At 39.9% G+C, this 16440-nt stretch overlaps 1 protein-coding gene and 1 long non-coding RNA gene across 2 annotated transcripts in view; one reads left to right on the top strand and one right to left on the bottom strand.

The window, feature by feature from the left end:
* The window catches only part of LOC141488368 (uncharacterized), a 30325-nt gene extending 15275 nt beyond the window's left edge, over nt 1-15050 (top strand). The window contains exons 3-5 of the long non-coding RNA XR_012468661.1: nt 11654-11855; nt 13373-13416; nt 14947-15050. This is a non-coding gene — a long non-coding RNA (uncharacterized LOC141488368). The remainder of the gene's footprint in view (nt 1-11653; nt 11856-13372; nt 13417-14946) is intronic.
* Nucleotides 5275-16440, bottom strand: part of KCNC4 (potassium voltage-gated channel subfamily C member 4) — a 64757-nt gene continuing 53591 nt past the window's right edge. Inside the window, exons 4-5 of the mRNA XM_074188374.1 lie at nt 11787-11841; nt 5275-5740 (exon numbers count right to left, since the gene is read on the bottom strand). Of these exons, the coding sequence (XP_074044475.1) occupies nt 5527-5740; nt 11787-11841 (269 nt within the window). The 3' untranslated portion in view covers nt 5275-5526. The remainder of the gene's footprint in view (nt 5741-11786; nt 11842-16440) is intronic.

Here is a 16440-nt window from a genome sequence, read left to right as displayed (position 1 = left end):
ATTTTACATACAGGGAAATTGAGGTATAGGAAGGAAATAAATAAATGTTGTAGGGGGAAGGGAGGAAGGAGGAGTCATAGCTTCTTTTCTCACCATTGCCTCAGGTCCTTCTACCATTTAAACATCTTCCAAATGTGCAGAAATTTAGAGCCTTAGATGCCTTACAATTCTAGGTCCTAGAAAAAAGGATGAAAAACAATCTAATTTCTGTAATTCTTTGTATTTACAAGTCTAGGAGATCTGAGATCTCCAGGGATTTCTCTCCCTCCAATCTAATCTTCATGGGGGCAACAGATTGCTTCCTAAAGCACCATTCTCATTGGATCATTCTCTTCTCAGAGATTTACCATGGTTCCCTATTATCTACCCTGTCCATTGAAACAAAGCTTCAAGGGGTTCCTTGAAGTTGACTCTGGATCTGGCTCCACCCTTATCTCTGGTTTCTTGCCTATATGCCCTACCCTTTAATCAAACTAGTCTCTTCACTGTTTACTAGACATGATCCTATGCTCATTTCTGCCTCTACTATATGTCCCAAGCTGTTTCCCCATCTGAAATATCATACTTCCCCCTTATTAAACCATAAAACTAGTTCTGGGCTTAGAGTCAGGAAATCCTGAGTTTGAATCCTTACTCCAATGTTTACTAGATATGTGATCATGGGCAAGTCACAACATCTTTAAGTTTCTTTTTTTAACTATTGTATGAGATAATATATGTAGTTCATCCCTCACCAGGCTGTTAAATCAGTTGAGATCAAGATCAGATTTAGAGCTGGAAGAGATCAAAGAAGTCATCAAATGCAATCTTGTCATTTATAGGTGAGGAAACCTGAGTCCTAGACATGAAATGACTTATCTAGGGCCACACAGCTAGTTAGTACCTTTTGCATCTATTGCTGCAATGAAAACATACTCAGACATCAAAGTTATACAGTAATTAGAGTGTTAGACCCGAATTCAGATCCTGCATCAGACCCCTCCTAGTTGTGTGACCTGGGACAATCTTTCTCAGTCTCAGTTTGCTCAGCTGTAAAATGGGACTAATGATAGTATCACTTTGTAGGATTGTAGGTTCAATAAGATATTATGCAAAATGATTTGCGAACCTTAGAAGTACTATATAAATTCCAACTATTAATATTATTATTGTATGAGTTACTTTTCTACCAGCAGGATTGTACTGGGAATGATCTATCTGCTATCATCCCATTCTCCTCTAGGGCAGCTGACCATTTGAAGTCAGGGGTCTCTCCTATGACTCCAGAAGAACAGAATGAAGTTAATAGGCAGAATGAAGTTAACATGGGAATGGTGTGGGATCTCAGCCTCATTATTACATTATTCTTATTAACATTTTATTTTTTTAAGTTTTTGCAAAGGCAAGGGGGTTAAGTGACTTGCCCAAGGTCACATAGCCAGGTAATTAATTAGTATCTGAGGTCAAATTTGAACTCAGGTCCTCCTGACTCCAGGGCCAGTTCTCTATTCACTGCCACTTAGCTGCCCCTCTCATTAACACTTTATACTAATTAGCCAGGACCATAGAAACTCCAGGCAAAAGGAGGTCTCTGCAGACTCTACAGCATCTCCTCCCCCAAATTCGGCAAGCAGAGATTAAAACTGAAAATGGCCAACTCTGTGACCGAAGCCAAGACAGAAGGAAAACTGAGAGGACTGTCAGCAGCCAGAAATGGATTCTGAATTTCATTTCTTTGCTGGAATTTTAATTTGATTTATTTCTCTAAGTGTGTCACACTGAGTCACTGGTAACTGGACATCGCCCACCTGCTCTAGTGTCCTCTGGTCATTCAGCCACCTCCACCCAATGCTGTTTCCACTGGTAAAAGCATATAGACATTTCCCAATAATGCCTGACTCTGGAGAGGTCTGAGAGCTGATGAATGTGCTCCTAGGCATACTCAGCATTTCCAGGTTAAAAGAGAGGAAAGTCTCTTTCCTTATAAGAAATGTGGAAACAGTCTTCTCTTTCTTTCCCCTCTCTACCCTTCTTTCCCCTCTTAGAGTCTGACACCCAGGGGATGAGTCCAATAGCCTTGTTATAGCAATGGTCCTACAGGAAGGCTTCTACTCGTGTTCTGACCTTCTCCTATTTAATTGAGTGGGAAGATAGGGCAGGAATGTCATTAATTTAGGATTAATTGCTTGCCATGTCACCAGGCAATGTGCCAAGTGCTGGGAGTACAAAGAAAGGCAAAAACCCAGTATTTGTCCTCAATTCTAATGTAAGAAACAATTATACATAACTGCATACAAGATGGTACAGAATAGATAGGAGCGAATTTCAGACTGGAAATGGAGAAATAGAACTCCTGCAGAAGGTGGGATTTGACCTGAGTCTTGAAGGAAGTCAAAGAAACTAAGAGGTGGGGATAATGAGGAAGACTATTCAAGCCATTGCAAATGACTTGGAGAGATGGAGTGGGGTGTGGGAGAAAAAGGAAGGAAGCCAGCAGCTGGATCACAGAATGTGTGGAGGGGAAGTCAAGTATAAGATTGGAAAGGTGGAAAGGAATCATGAATAAGGGTCTTTAATAGAATTTATCTTGATTCTGGTGGTAGTAGAGAATCACTGGAGTTCGTTAAAGCCAATAGCAACATATACCTACATTACAAAAGAAAATAACTTCAGCAGCTGAGTGGAGGATGATTTGGAGAGGGAAGATACTTTTGCAACAGTCTAATTTTGAAGTAATGAAAGTCTCAGTGAGGTTGGTGGCTACAGGAATGGGGAGAAAGGGACTCGGTTGAGAGATATTGTAAAGGTAGAAACAACAAAAGTTGGCAATGGGTTGAATATGTAGGGGAAGTGAAAGTGAAGAATACAGCCTGATTCCCACCCAAGTCCTGAGCCTAGGTAGGATGGTGATCCTTGGCAGTAAAAGGGAAATTGCGAAGCTGGAATGGTGTGAAGGGCTCTATTTTGGATTTGTGGTTACAAGGGCAAGGAGTCATCATCAAGTAACAAACCTAGGTCACGTTGACCTCTGAACCCTCTAGGAATAATTAGGTCAGAGTGATCCTCTGATTTATTCTGAATCTAGACTGTGTCAGAGTGAACTCCCAATTCTTCTGCACTGGGTTATTATGACCTTCTACTCTCAAGTGTTCCAACTATGTCCAACTTGGGGAAATGTTGTGGAGGGGATCCCTGCATAGGAAGGAAGGTTAGCCTAGATATTCTTTAAGGCCCTTTCCAAGTCTAAGCAACTGTGATTTCAGGTTCAAGACAGAGGTCCTCTCCCTGATAAGATTTTCCTCCTGAATTTCATCCCTTTAGGGATGAAGAAGCATAAGGTTTTAATACTGGTAAAAACCTCCTTGGGAAGGCCTAATAGAATCAATACCTCCCAGGATTCCTCCCCTCTCTCCCCACCCCATCTATATACACACATCTAACTCTATGGGTTAGGCTAATTTTTTTCCCCAAAATCAGCTCCAGGACTTGATGGACCTAGGGAGGTTAAGGCAAAAGCCAGGCTTCTTTTCCTGTCTATATTAATAATGTTTTCTAATCGCCTGAAGTCATAAAGAGATCTGCCTATAGGAAATGGAGTCAGGAGCCCATCAGACTTGGTGCCTGCCTCATGGTCATGGAAATCACCACATGCTGCCCTGCCAGCCAGCCCCATTTCAGTGTGGTAGCCAGAAGACATGTCTAGCTGAGTTAAATACTATATCCATGTTGACTCTCCATTCTACGCTGTGGCTATGGCCATGGATAACGTACAAGTGTCTAATTTCATTCCAAAATTGTACCTAATCTACTAGAGGTTCAGCCTGAGCCAGCCTTTTCCTACTATTAGAACAGTTACACCATAAACAGTGGACTTTTCGTCTCAGTGGAAATGAGGTAAAACCTAAGGGGGAAATTTGGGTTAAGAGATGAAGCAGAAAGGAATCTGCACAAGTCTCTGCATCTTAAAACTTTTTTTTCAATGAACAAAAGTCTATTTTTCTCTCCTACTTCCCACTCCTCCCCCATTAGAAAAACAAAAACAAAACCCTTGTAACAAATATACATAGCTAAGTAAAACAAATTTTTGTATTGACCATGCCCCCAAATTATGTCTTATTCTGCATCCTGAGTATGTCCCCAACATGTCAGGAGGTGGGTAGCATGTTTCATGGCTCTACTATGGTTGGTCAATGTATTGATCAGAGGTTTCAAATCTTCCATATGTTATTATAATCTTTAAATTTAGAGATAGTTTCAGAGAAACCTGGCAAGACTTGTATAAACTGAAGCAGAATGAAGTGAGCAGAACCAGGAGAACAATTCATATAAAAACATTTTAAAATCTTTGGGTTCTTGAAGGTTACAAAGGCTGGGAGCAACAAATTTCTGTTCATTTCATAGTTTTGCCCCCTCCCTGAATCTCATTTGCATAAATGATATGCAAATCAGTTTACATATGTATATATGCATGGAAATGTACATATACATGATATTTTTTGTCTTAATTCTTTAAGAAGATCATGACATCAGGGAGGTGATGCCATGACAAGCATGTGAATTGGATTTGAGAGGGGGGCACTGTGCTAAGTCAGCAGCTTCACTTTCTCCTCCAGAGTCATTTGAGTCCAGTGGTCATATTTGAATCAGAACGACTGGAGTTGGCCCTGGATGTGAAGCAATCAGAGTTAAATGACTTGCCCAAGGTCTTATAGCTAGTAAGACAGATTTGAGGGCAGATTTGAACTCAGGTCCTCTGGATTCCAGGGCTGGTTATATGTATGTCTGTACATACATAGGTTTTTTTGGCTGAAATGTGAGACATGGAAAAGGTCATTTGGTCCAGAGAAGCTGAGTTATATTGGCCCAAAGTTACCCATACAATAAGTAGCAGAGTTGAGATTTGAACACAGACCTGAATACCAATCCAGAGCTTTTTCCACCTTACTGTGATCCCTTCCCAAGGAGAGCCACTGGACCTGAAAAGCTGTAACCTTAGTAATGCATAAAAAAAATTGTTCTCAGAGATATTTGCTCAGTCACACTACTAGTAGGTGACAAAACCAGAAAGTGACCTTAGGTTTCTTAAATCAAGGCTTACACTCTTTCCATACTTTTCAGGCATAAAATAAATGCCTTGTCCCTCCATATATCAGTCATCTCCAACAGGAACAATCATAGAAACTCAAAGGTGGAAGTGTATCACCTGGGGACATCCCTCCCCTCAAATGTGGTGAGCAACCCTCCCCCACCAAAAAAAGCTGCCTTTTATTAAAGTATTTTAAAAATACCCTCCTTTATTTGTTTACTTTTTACTAGTCATTCAGAATTAGAAACACAGTTGGAAACACAGTTAGAAACAAAGGCATTTTAATGAAATAGCATAGAAAGAAAAGTCATAGGACATTTTCTCCATAAACTCAAGATACATTCTTGAATAAATATATATGACATCTATGGACAGAGTAGACACACCTAGGGCACACTTGTGGATGGGCACACAGGTAAGAATCATATGTGGCCAGGATGAAGGCGCATGCCTCTGATGCTTCATGGCTGCTGGTGTCTTCTGGTGATGTCATCATGTTGTTCTTTGTTGGTGTCTCTGAATATGTAGTCTCTGCCAGGCAATGCCCCAGTGGCTTTATGGTCACAGATAGGAATGGCTCTGATGGACATATGCTTGTGGAGTGTCCCTCTACTTCCAGGTTCAGCTGGAGTCCTCAACTGACTTGCTGCCTCTTCACCATAAGAAGAAGAATACCTAGAGCCCAGAGGATTAAACTTCAGTACTTTTTAAACCTTTCATATTCCTGGTATCAGACCTGGGGGAAAAGCCCACAGCTGCTTTTCTCCCCCAAAAGAAAGGGAGATCAATTGGTTCCCAGAGTCTAAGTTAAAGGTGACTGTTCTCTCTGGAAAGAGACTTTTTACCTTCTTGTCTGAGCATTTGAGGAAGACCGAACAACCAGTCAACTAAAAGCTCATAGCCATGTAATGTCTTTGAACCTACTGGGGCTAAAGAGCAGAACTTTGTGCCAGACAACTGTCTGACTTAGGGTTAGAAGTTCCTTCGCATGTGCGTGTATGCAAGCACACGTGTGTGTGTGTGTGTGTGTGTATGTGTTCTAAGTTATAGACATCATCTCCCACATTAGGTTAGAAACACTTTGAAGTCAGAGATTGTTTTGTCTTTTTCTTTGTAGAAAGTGCTTAGTACATGGTGCTTAATAAATGCCTATTCATTGATAGGCTTTCCTGCTTATTGATTAATTATAACTCCTAATTCCATTATAGGAATCATGTGCCCCCAAACCCACTACAAGGAGACTTCTATAAAATTAATCCTACAAGAATTATATGGGTTTAGCAGATTGGTTTTCCCCTCAGATTTTTCTTTTATTCCATGCAAATTGAAAGAAGGAAGATAAGAGAACAAAAAAATCCAAATGGAACCAAGGCATTGTTTTACTTTCCCCTTTAATCTTTTGCTATATATTCCTGTAACTTGTTGTATGGATTTGGTTTCCCTTGCTTTCAACTTCTATTAGAAGGAAGGAGAAGGGGACAGCTAGATGGCACAGTAGATAGAGTACTGGTCCTGAAGTCAGGAGGACCTGAGTCCAAAGTCTCAGACACTTGGTACTTACTGGGTGCCCTTGGGCAAGTCACTTCATTCCATTGCCTTGCAAAAACAAAACAGAAAAAAGGGAAAGGAAGAAAGCATTCATACTATTTATAGAGTTCTTACTATGTGCATAGTGTTAAGGGTTTTTTAAAAATGTTATCTCACTTGATTCTCACAACAACCAACCATGGGAAGTAGCTGTTGGCATTATTTCTTACAGTTGAAGAAGGCAGTCAGAGATTAAGTAATTTGAACAGGGTCACTCAGCAAGTAGGCTAGAAGTAAGACGAAGCCAGGTCTTTTTTAGCCTGAGGCTAAGTCTCTATTGCATGAAAACTACTCATTTTACAGATGAAAAACTGAGGCAGATAGAGGTCATGTCCATTTGATTCTCGCAATAATCCTGGTGGGGTGGGGAGCTGCTGATATTATATCCATTTTACAGATGAGGAAATTGAGATAGAGGATAAATGACTTGCACAGTTGGATTTGATCTGAGGCTGGAGTTCTGAGCACCATGGTGCCTTCTAGCCACCTCAGTCGACTCCTTAGAAGAGACCTCACTGGAGATCCAGCTTGCCAGAAGCCTCTTTACAACATCTGATCTTTGCATGATGACTTTGTAATGGAGAAAAATCCATCAACTTTCAAAGCAGTCTATTCTACTTTGGGAACTGTCAGAAAGCTTTTTTTTCCCTCTTCTCAAACCTAAATTTGCCTGTCTGAAATTTCCATCCATTGCTTCTGTTCATACATGTTGGGGAAAAACAGATGTTAAGCCTTCATACCCTAGTAGAAAACCACCATTCCCTTTCTGAACACCCTCAATCTTAACTGAACAAATATCCCCAGTTCCTTTAGCAATCCCTTCTTGGTATGAGCTTCATGCCATCCTCATTGCACTCCTATGCACTTTCTCTAATTAATACAAATAATTTCTAAACATGGTACTCAGAACTGAATGAAACACTTCAGTGAGATGACTCAGTAAAAAGATTGATGGACCTGGAGTCAAGAAGACTTATCTTTGTGAGTTCAAATCTGTCATGTCACCTATACCTTTGTCCAAGTCATTAATAAAAGTATTAAATAACCCAAAATAAATAAATTGTAATACAACACAGATAATATTAATATGTTATTTTCTGGGTCAATGTGCACTGAATGACTTCCTTATATCCTATTGTTTTGAGTTTCTATTTGAGTTTGACACAATTAATCTATAAGATGGCTTCCTAGAAGACCTGAATTCAAATCCTGTTTTAGATACTTATTATGATAGAAAAGTCAGAGAATTACTAAACTTCAGGAGGGACTTTGGTGGTGATCTAGTCCAAGCCATATCTAAAAAAGAATTCCCACTACATCATACCCATTAACCTCTTTCTTAAAGATCTTTAATTGCTTCAACCCTCTGAGCCATAATTTTCTCATTTGCAAAATGGAGCTAATAATGTCTTTACTTCCTATATCATAGTTTTATTATAAGGTTCAAATGAGATAATGTAGGAAAAGCATTTGGCAAAGTGCTACATAAATCTAACTTTTTATTATTGATCCTTTAGATTCAATTCAATTTCAAAAAGAATTTATTAATTTGCTAGGCACTTATTACTTAAATGACCAGAATTATGGATTCAAAAGTCATGAAAGATGGACTGGGGAGGAGGTAGAAGAGGAAGAAGAGAGTTGTCACCAGTTCAAACTCAGCCCCCAGTACATGAAGATTCTCTCAGTAATCTCTAGGACTAGACAAAAATTAATTACAAATATTATTATTATTATTATTATTATTATTAAATTCCTATTAATTACAAATAAATCAACTAAGCTACAAACATTTGCAGTTGTCTGGTTTACTAAGGCACAGAGGGATATTGGGTTGGCTCTACTGGATGTTATGTTCAGTCCAATTATCTTCTTGTTTTTCCCTTCCCTGTTTCTAGTTGTCTCAAATGAATACCCCCTCTTCTTTCCTCCCCCCACAAACAAATAGGAATAGGAAATGGAGATTGCCAAGGCTGGCATCTGTCACACCCATACTTCATAAAATCACAGAATTCCATTTTGTGGATTTCCTCTGGACTTCAACTATTCAGCACTTAATCAACGTTTCCTTCCTTCCTTCCTTTGCTCTTGGTACTGCCTTCTGGAACCAAACAAAACAAATCTCCCTTCTCCATAGAACCCACCTTCAAATACTTGAAGACAATTATCATAACCCCTGAATCAAATCAACTTTAGCTTAAACATGCCCAGTTCCTGCAACCATCCTCAGATGTTGTAATTCAAGACCCTTCACCATTGTGATTGCCATCCTTTGGGACATGCTCTAATTTATCAATGTCCTTCTTAAATCTTGGTGTCCAGGGCTAAACAAACCAGTGCTCTAGGCAAGAATTGATAAGGAGAGTGGACCATGAGACTCCCATCTCCCTATTCCCAGGAACTATGCTCCTCCTAATGCAACAAAGATCATATCAGCTTTTTTTGTTTGCCACTTACACTGATGGTTCATATTGGACTTCTGAATTTTGTGCTCCTTTTCAGAATTTTGTGCAGTTGATTTCTTTTTTGTACTGAAACATAAGACTTTACATTTATCTCTATGGAAGTTTTTCCTTATACATTCTTCTTGGTGCTTGAGTCTGCCAAAATCTTTTTGGATCTTGACTCTGATTTCTCTTAACTGATTTTTTTTTTTTGGAATAAAGGAAAAGATGGGAAGAGAAAGATAGGAAGGAGAGGAGGTGAAGGGAAAAGAAGGAAAAAAGAAAAGAGGAAAGAAACATAAGAAAGGGAAGGGGAAAAACTTTAGAAAAATCATTTCTTTCCATGGGGTTAGCCTAAAATGAGAGGCTTTAAGAAGGAATACATTCCCTACTGAAAGTAAATGTATATGTTCCTTTGATGAGGATTACCATGAAATTCTGTTGCAAGGCATTTTATGTACTAGTGGGCTGGTAAAAGTTCCTGTCACTATTGTAAACTCTGGAGCTGTGAAAGGACCTCTGCTCCTCAGATACTTAGGGATAGAAATAATTTGAAACCTGCTTTTCTTAGGAACCCTAAGTCTTTTCAATCACATATACCATTCTATTGAACTGAATGGCCCCTAGCAGAGTGCTTTGCAAATGTGTTTAATATATGGTTATTGAATGAGGTATAGATGAATAGTTTTCCCTTCTTAGTCAAATCATTTCCATTTTGGGCTCTAACTCAAGATCTCCCTGGAATGCCCTTATTCCATCTGCCTGTCAAAATGTTACTGATTCTTCCAGGTCCTTATGGAATGCTACCTCTTCTATGATGAATTTTGCCTAATGTAGGTAATTAGAGGCTTTCCCTCCTCTGACACTTACCTTCAATTGAAAGATATCTTTCAAGACCTTTGTCATATTTTGACGTATTATATTGGTGCAAAACCGAACAGACTATCTTCCTCTCTACAAAGTCTGCCCCTCCTCCAAACTTCTCTATTTCTGTTGGCATCACCATCCTCCCACTCATCCAAGCCCTTTACCTGGTGAATCATCCTTGACTCCTCTCTCCTTCACCTCCCCACAATCAAATAGTTTCTGCATCTTGTGCGTTCCACCTCAGGAATCTTTTCCATCATTTACCTTAGCCCCTTAGTTGAAAATTACCTCTTCCTCTTAAAGTTCTCCCAGCATTTCGGGGGACTTCTCCTTTACAATGGATATGAGCTTCCTTGTCTGGTATCATAGTCATTTGATTATATATCATTCCCCCTACCTTTTAGGTCAGCTCTCAAGAGCAGAGTTTGCATCAAATGTGTTTATATCCTCTTTACCTAATATAATCTTTTGAATTGCATAGATGTTGGATAAATGTTTGTATAACTGAATCCTCTCACCCTCCTACTAAACTATAAGATGCTTAAGGATTGAGTCTAGATTTTGTTCATCTTTATATCCCAAGTGGACCAAGCACAAGACCCATGATATAATAGGCAAGAACACAATAACTATTTCTTGGATCAGACTACAAATAAGAATGGTAAGGGCTGTTGAGTCAGAAGGCTATGAATCCTCCAGGGTCTCCAGGCATCAGGAGGCAAGTTGCCCTGGGAGAGAGGACAAGGATATTCTCAACCCAAGAGAACTTTTAATGCTGAGAATTTCTTAAGGGGTAAAGAAGGATGACTCTTTAAAACTGTTTACCAGTAAGCTCCAATATTACTCAAGGGTCTTCTTGCATGAAACATCTTTTTTCAAAATTGCACCATTAGAGTTTCATTTCTTGTGGTTATTAAACTTTTAAAATATAAATATATTTAAAAGGAAGGGCAAATTCAGCTCACTCTCAGTGATACCAATCTTACTTGCAGATTAGTTTGGTCAGGTAATTTCTTCTGAAACAACTAGCCAATGTTAGGTCCTTAAGGAATGGGGATGTTATAAAAATATTGAGGGGAAAACATTTTTGGAGCAAGGAACACTTGCTGCAGAATGTGAAAAATTGGAGGGCAGGTAAGGGTACATGAGGGCAGCGGGCTCTGGACAGCCGAGGGGACTCTGGATGCCTAGTGCCTGGGAAGTGGGAGAGGAGTAATAAAAGGGAAGAGGAGCTGGTCGTAGTAGTCTGAAACTGCTGAAACACAGACTAGAATAATGGAGGTGGAGGGATCCATACTAAGTCTGGTGAATAGTGAGTCCCTCGCAGGTAGGTGGTGTCACCAATATTGACTAAGGATAGGTGAACAGGTCAAAGTATTCATATCAGTCAGTGATGGAATCAGGGCCACCAGTAAGTGCTGTAACTTCCAACCTGAGTTGGAAACCCTGTCTCCAAAAAAAGGAGGGGAGGGGAAAGAACATCAAAAACAAACTTCTCCTCCTCTTCCATTCTTCAGTGGAAATCTGATGAGGCTACTAGGTGGTGTTCCCAGGGATGTAGGATACTAGAGAAATGCAAATAGAAGTCACAATTGCTCATTGGGTCATCCAAACTTTCTGAGGGTCACCAAAGTCCTATAGTCAAAAAGGTCAAAATTCATACTTCCCTTCCTTAAACATCTTTTTTCAGGATAGGTACCCTGAGTTCTGGAGCTCTTTAAACCAAAAACAAAGGTGACTTGGGCATGGTAGCCTTTTGGGATAGCAGAAACAGCATTGAACATGGAGAAGACTTGGATTCAAATCCTACCTTTAAGACTTACCAGCTTGGTGACCTGGGGCAAGGTACTTCACTTCTCCAGGAGTCTGCTTCCTCATCTGAAATGTGAAGGGTTTGTATTAGAGTGTATAAATATATTTGCAGACATTAATGAAGTGCCCATTGAGTGGACAGCGTGATGCTAAGTGTGGAGAAAGATTCTTAAGTTAGATAAGAAGTGTCTGACTAAATATATAATATTTGCTAGACCATAAAAAAAGCAACTCTCTGAGACTAGAAATTATAGATTTGCATTGGGAGCAAGGTTTCCTCACCAGGAGCCCCCTATATCCATGAAATCACAGGCTTGATTAGGAAAGGGAAGGGAAAAAAGAAGAGAGGGAGAGGAAGGGAGAGAGAGAGAGAGAGAGAGAGAGAGAGAGAGAGAGAGAGAGAGAGAGAAAAAGAAGTTGGGGAGAGAGAGGTAAGGGGAGAAAGAAAGTGAGTGAGGGGAGGAAGAATCAGAGAAAGAGAGAGAGAGAGAGAGAGAGAGAGAGAGAGAGAGAGAGAGAGGAAGAAAGGGAAGAATGATGGGGAAGGGGAAAAAAAGGGGAAGAGAAGAGAAGAGGGAGGAGGGGAGGGTGAAAGAAAGGAAAGAAGGGAAGGGAAAAAAATATAAAACAAAGTGCTGTATGATTGTAGGGGAAGGCGGTTATTTCCAGGAAGGTGAAAGGAAGAAGTCTTCCTCCAGAAGATGTCATCTGAGTGAGGCTTTAAGGGATAGGTAGGAATTGATGAGGTGAAGAGGGGGAAGGGTATTCTAGTAGGAAGCAATGATCTTGCACTTCCTGCTCTAATAGTCTGTGCAAGTTATGAAGTTATAATGCTATATCTTTATAGAGAGTTTCATATAAACCTTTAAAGAGAGGCCTTCACGTGGTGAAGTGGATAAGAAGTTGGCCTGGAAAGTCAGAAAGACCAGAGTCCCAGTTCCTCCTCTGACACAGTCTGCATGACTCTTGTTAAGGAACTTAACTCGACTCAGTCTAATTCTTCTCAGCTGTAAAAGGGGAATAATAATAATGATGATAATAATAATAATAATTATTATTATTATTATTTACAAATATATACAAAACACTGTTTCCTAACAGTGAGTAGGAGTGAGAAGAGTCCTGGAAGGGATCAAGAAAGACCTCATATAAAATCTGATGAATGAGCTGAGCTTTAAAGAAATCTAGGGATTTCAGAGTCCAAGGTCAAGGGATAAGGGCACTTGTGCATTTCAGATATGGCCAACAACCTGTTGAAAAGTGAAGACATAGGAGAGGGAATGTTGTATGTCCACTGCAGTAGACTAAATGGTCTCCAAGGTCCCTCCAGCCTCATCACACATTAATTACTCCAGAATTCTAAAGCAGCCTTCCTCTCCTCTACATTTCTGTTTTTGTTCTTTGAAACACATTCCTGCTAAGGTGTTGACTGATAATTATAGAAGGTGTGTTAGCTGTGAATAGCTTGAAGTATTTGCATTTTAAAGGGTGACTCCCAGAGATGGAAAAGCCTCCAGGCATTCAGGTAGGGGGAAGTCCTCAGAGAATCCAAAAGCTGCCAGAGACTTTAAATACCATCTTGTCTCTCAATTAACAGGTAAAGAAACCAAGACCCCATTGACTCAAGCCCAAGCTCACAAGGTATGTAAAATGAAGCATTGGAAATTGGATTCAGATTCTAACTTCAAATCCAGGGCACATTTTAGCAGACTTTATTCTATAAAATCATTAACTTTGATCCCCTGGGAGTATCTGGTCCAACAATTTTCATTGTTTGCTTCTTACCCTCACCATGCCAACTACAGGGGCTAAGGTTGGAGACACATTTCAAGATTGGCATGGAGCCAAAACATGAATCTCCTGTAAGCCCTATCTGATGGTGGTCATTTAGTCATCATTTGAAAAATCTTTAGTATTTTGAACCCATTACCTTGAAAATCTATTTTATTTTTGGATAGTTTTAATTAAGAAGTTCTTCCATAGAGCCTTATATCAACTGATTCAAAGTGAAGTGTGAAGACCTAGAACATTGTACACAATAAAAGCAATATTGTGGGGGCGATCAACTATGAAAGACTCTAATCAAGATAGTGATCGGGGTGGCTAGGTGGCACAATGGATAAAGCACCAGCCCTGGAGTCAGGAGGACCCAAGTTCAAATCACACCTCAGACACTTACTAATTACCTGGCTGAGTGACTTTGGGCAAGTCACTTAACCCCACTGCCTTGCAAAAACCTAAAAAAAAAAAAGTTCTTCCATCTGTTGGGTAATAGATTACAGATTTGGAGTAGATAAGACTTTATAGGCCTCAAGGAAACCCTAATTAAAATCCAGTCTCAGACACTTTGTGACATGGAAAATCACTTAATTTCTTTGTTTTGGTTTCCTTATTTGTAAAGTGGAAGGTAACAATCACATCTAGTTTAAATGTTTTTTTTTTTTTGTAAAGATAAAATGGAATGATATCTGTAAAGTGCTCTCAAATATTAAAACACTATATAGCGGCTAGCTATTGGAGCCTTCTTATTTATATGGGTAAGTAAATTGAGGGCCAGGGAGATTAAATGCCCCACTAGTATGACACAGCTAATGTCTGAGATTGGATTTGAAACCAAGTTTTCTGCTCCAAATATGGTGCTCTTTTATCATACTAGGAGTGTCTTCTTAAATAGAACCCATAATAGTGTTCTAAAAATAGAACCCATAATTCTCAGACTGCAAACTCCTTAGGGTCAGCAGTCCTGTTTTATCTAAACTTTTCATGTCCTTTGGCATCATGTTCTGAATTTAGCAAGTTTTTAATAACTGATTGTTCAATCAAAATCGACACAGCGACTTTCTAAACCATTGCATTTTCATCTCTGTAGTAATTGATTTTGGTTCACTGGAATTGCTTTCTGAAGGTGTGACTCTTGCATAAGAGGATCTTAGACTTGGAAGTCTCTCATATAGTCTATATTCCTACTTCCTTTAGGAAGTATCTCTGCACATCCTTGCATGCTTGAGATGTAACCTCAGCAGCCCAGCTTCTGATTTAATACTTCCAGTGACCAGAAGTGGTTCCCTTAGAGAAAGTCTATTCTATTGTTGGACAGCTCCAGGTACTGTCACGTTCTTCATCCTGTCCAACCAAATAAGTGGTTTCTTTGGGGTTTTTTTTCTTTTCCAGGTTAGAAGCAGAATGTAGACCCATATCTACACCTTTCAAATGTGTCTGCCAGGGGAAGATGGCTTTTCTCAAGACACAAAGAGTATGAACCCTGTTTCCTGGGTTTTCAATAATAAAAACTCAAGAAGAAAAGGTGAATGTGTGTGTGTGAGAGAGAGAGAGAGAGAGAGAGAGAGAGAGAGAGAGAGAGAGAGAGAAAGGGAGGGGGAGAGAGGGGAAGGAGAGAAGGGGAGAGAGGGAAGAAAAGAAAGGGAGAGGAAGGGAGAGGGAGAAAGGAAAAGAGGTAGGAAGAAGTAGGAGTGAAGAAAGGGAAAGAGAGAGGACTGATGTCACTTTTCAGTTTTAGAAAAGCTAAATTTGCATAACACCAGGAGAAAGTTAAGCATACCAAAGACACTCTCATTTCCTCAAGCCCCCTACATAGATGCGCACATAGAGAGAAGATTCAGAAAACCTAGACTGCATTCTAGAAATTTTAAAAAACAGTCCCACTTGGAGTATTCCCCATCTCTCCCTCTCTTACCCTCCCCCCACTGATCACCATCAGCATGGTGATAGTTCAAGGTGCCCTTGAAAATACTTAAGTGCCTTCTTTCCCTTATTTATCTTCCAGGAATATATCTTGCAGTATCAGACTGGAGGGTGGAATGTCCCTTTGCAAATTGTCCTGAAGGTCTAACTTAGGCTACTGACCACAAGGATTTGTTTATGAGAACTCTATGTCTTCAGGACTCAGTCTTCCCCTCTTCTCCACTGGTTATCCTCAAATCACCCTTACTTGTGAATGGGGAGTGGTTGATACCTAAAAATATCTTGTCCCATATCAAATTATCCACCTAATATCCAAACTCACAGTGAGGTGAAAGGTAGCCTTTGGGACTAGCAAAGAAAGAAGTCTCATTTTGGCCACAGATCAGGGCTTTGGCCATCAGCTCAGGCTAAAGGGAGCTTCTTTCTACCTATCTACCTATCTATCGATGATTCAGTTAGCCTTTGCGGGGTCAAATGGAAAAAAGTCACAGCAGGGCTTCTGGCCCAAGCCCTGACTAAATCACACAAGAAAGGACATACTGGTTGCTTTTCACTTGTCAGGAGCCATGATAACAACTCAGCTTTGATTTCTTTTGCCCTTTGCATCTGAGAAGCTCAGAGCACTTTATAGACATTCTTCCAGACATTGCCTCCCTGACTCTCTGCAAAGAGACAGGTCAGATGGGGACAAACTCAGATCTCTTGGGGATATTCTATATCCCTTCGCTCTCCCAAATTCTTATTCTTCCAAATTGTGGGAGAAAGGCAGGAGATAATAGTTTCTCCCTTTGTAAAAGGAGGAAGTTAGTTGTGATAAGATCTTAAGATCTGTTCTGGTTCTAAATCCTGTGATCTGGGAGCAGGGGCAGTCACATCCTAAAAGAAAAGGAATTTTATTTCCCTTTCTTATTCCACCAGAAACTTAAAGCAGAGACAAACTCAATTTGTGCTCAGGGAGAAACA

The sequence above is a fragment of the Macrotis lagotis genome, chromosome 5 (genome assembly GCF_037893015.1).
Source record: "Macrotis lagotis isolate mMagLag1 chromosome 5, bilby.v1.9.chrom.fasta, whole genome shotgun sequence".
Classification (NCBI taxonomy): Eukaryota; Metazoa; Chordata; class Mammalia; order Peramelemorphia; family Peramelidae; genus Macrotis; species Macrotis lagotis.
Note: the sequence above shows the minus strand (reverse complement) of the source record. Positions and strands in the feature narration are given on the sequence as shown.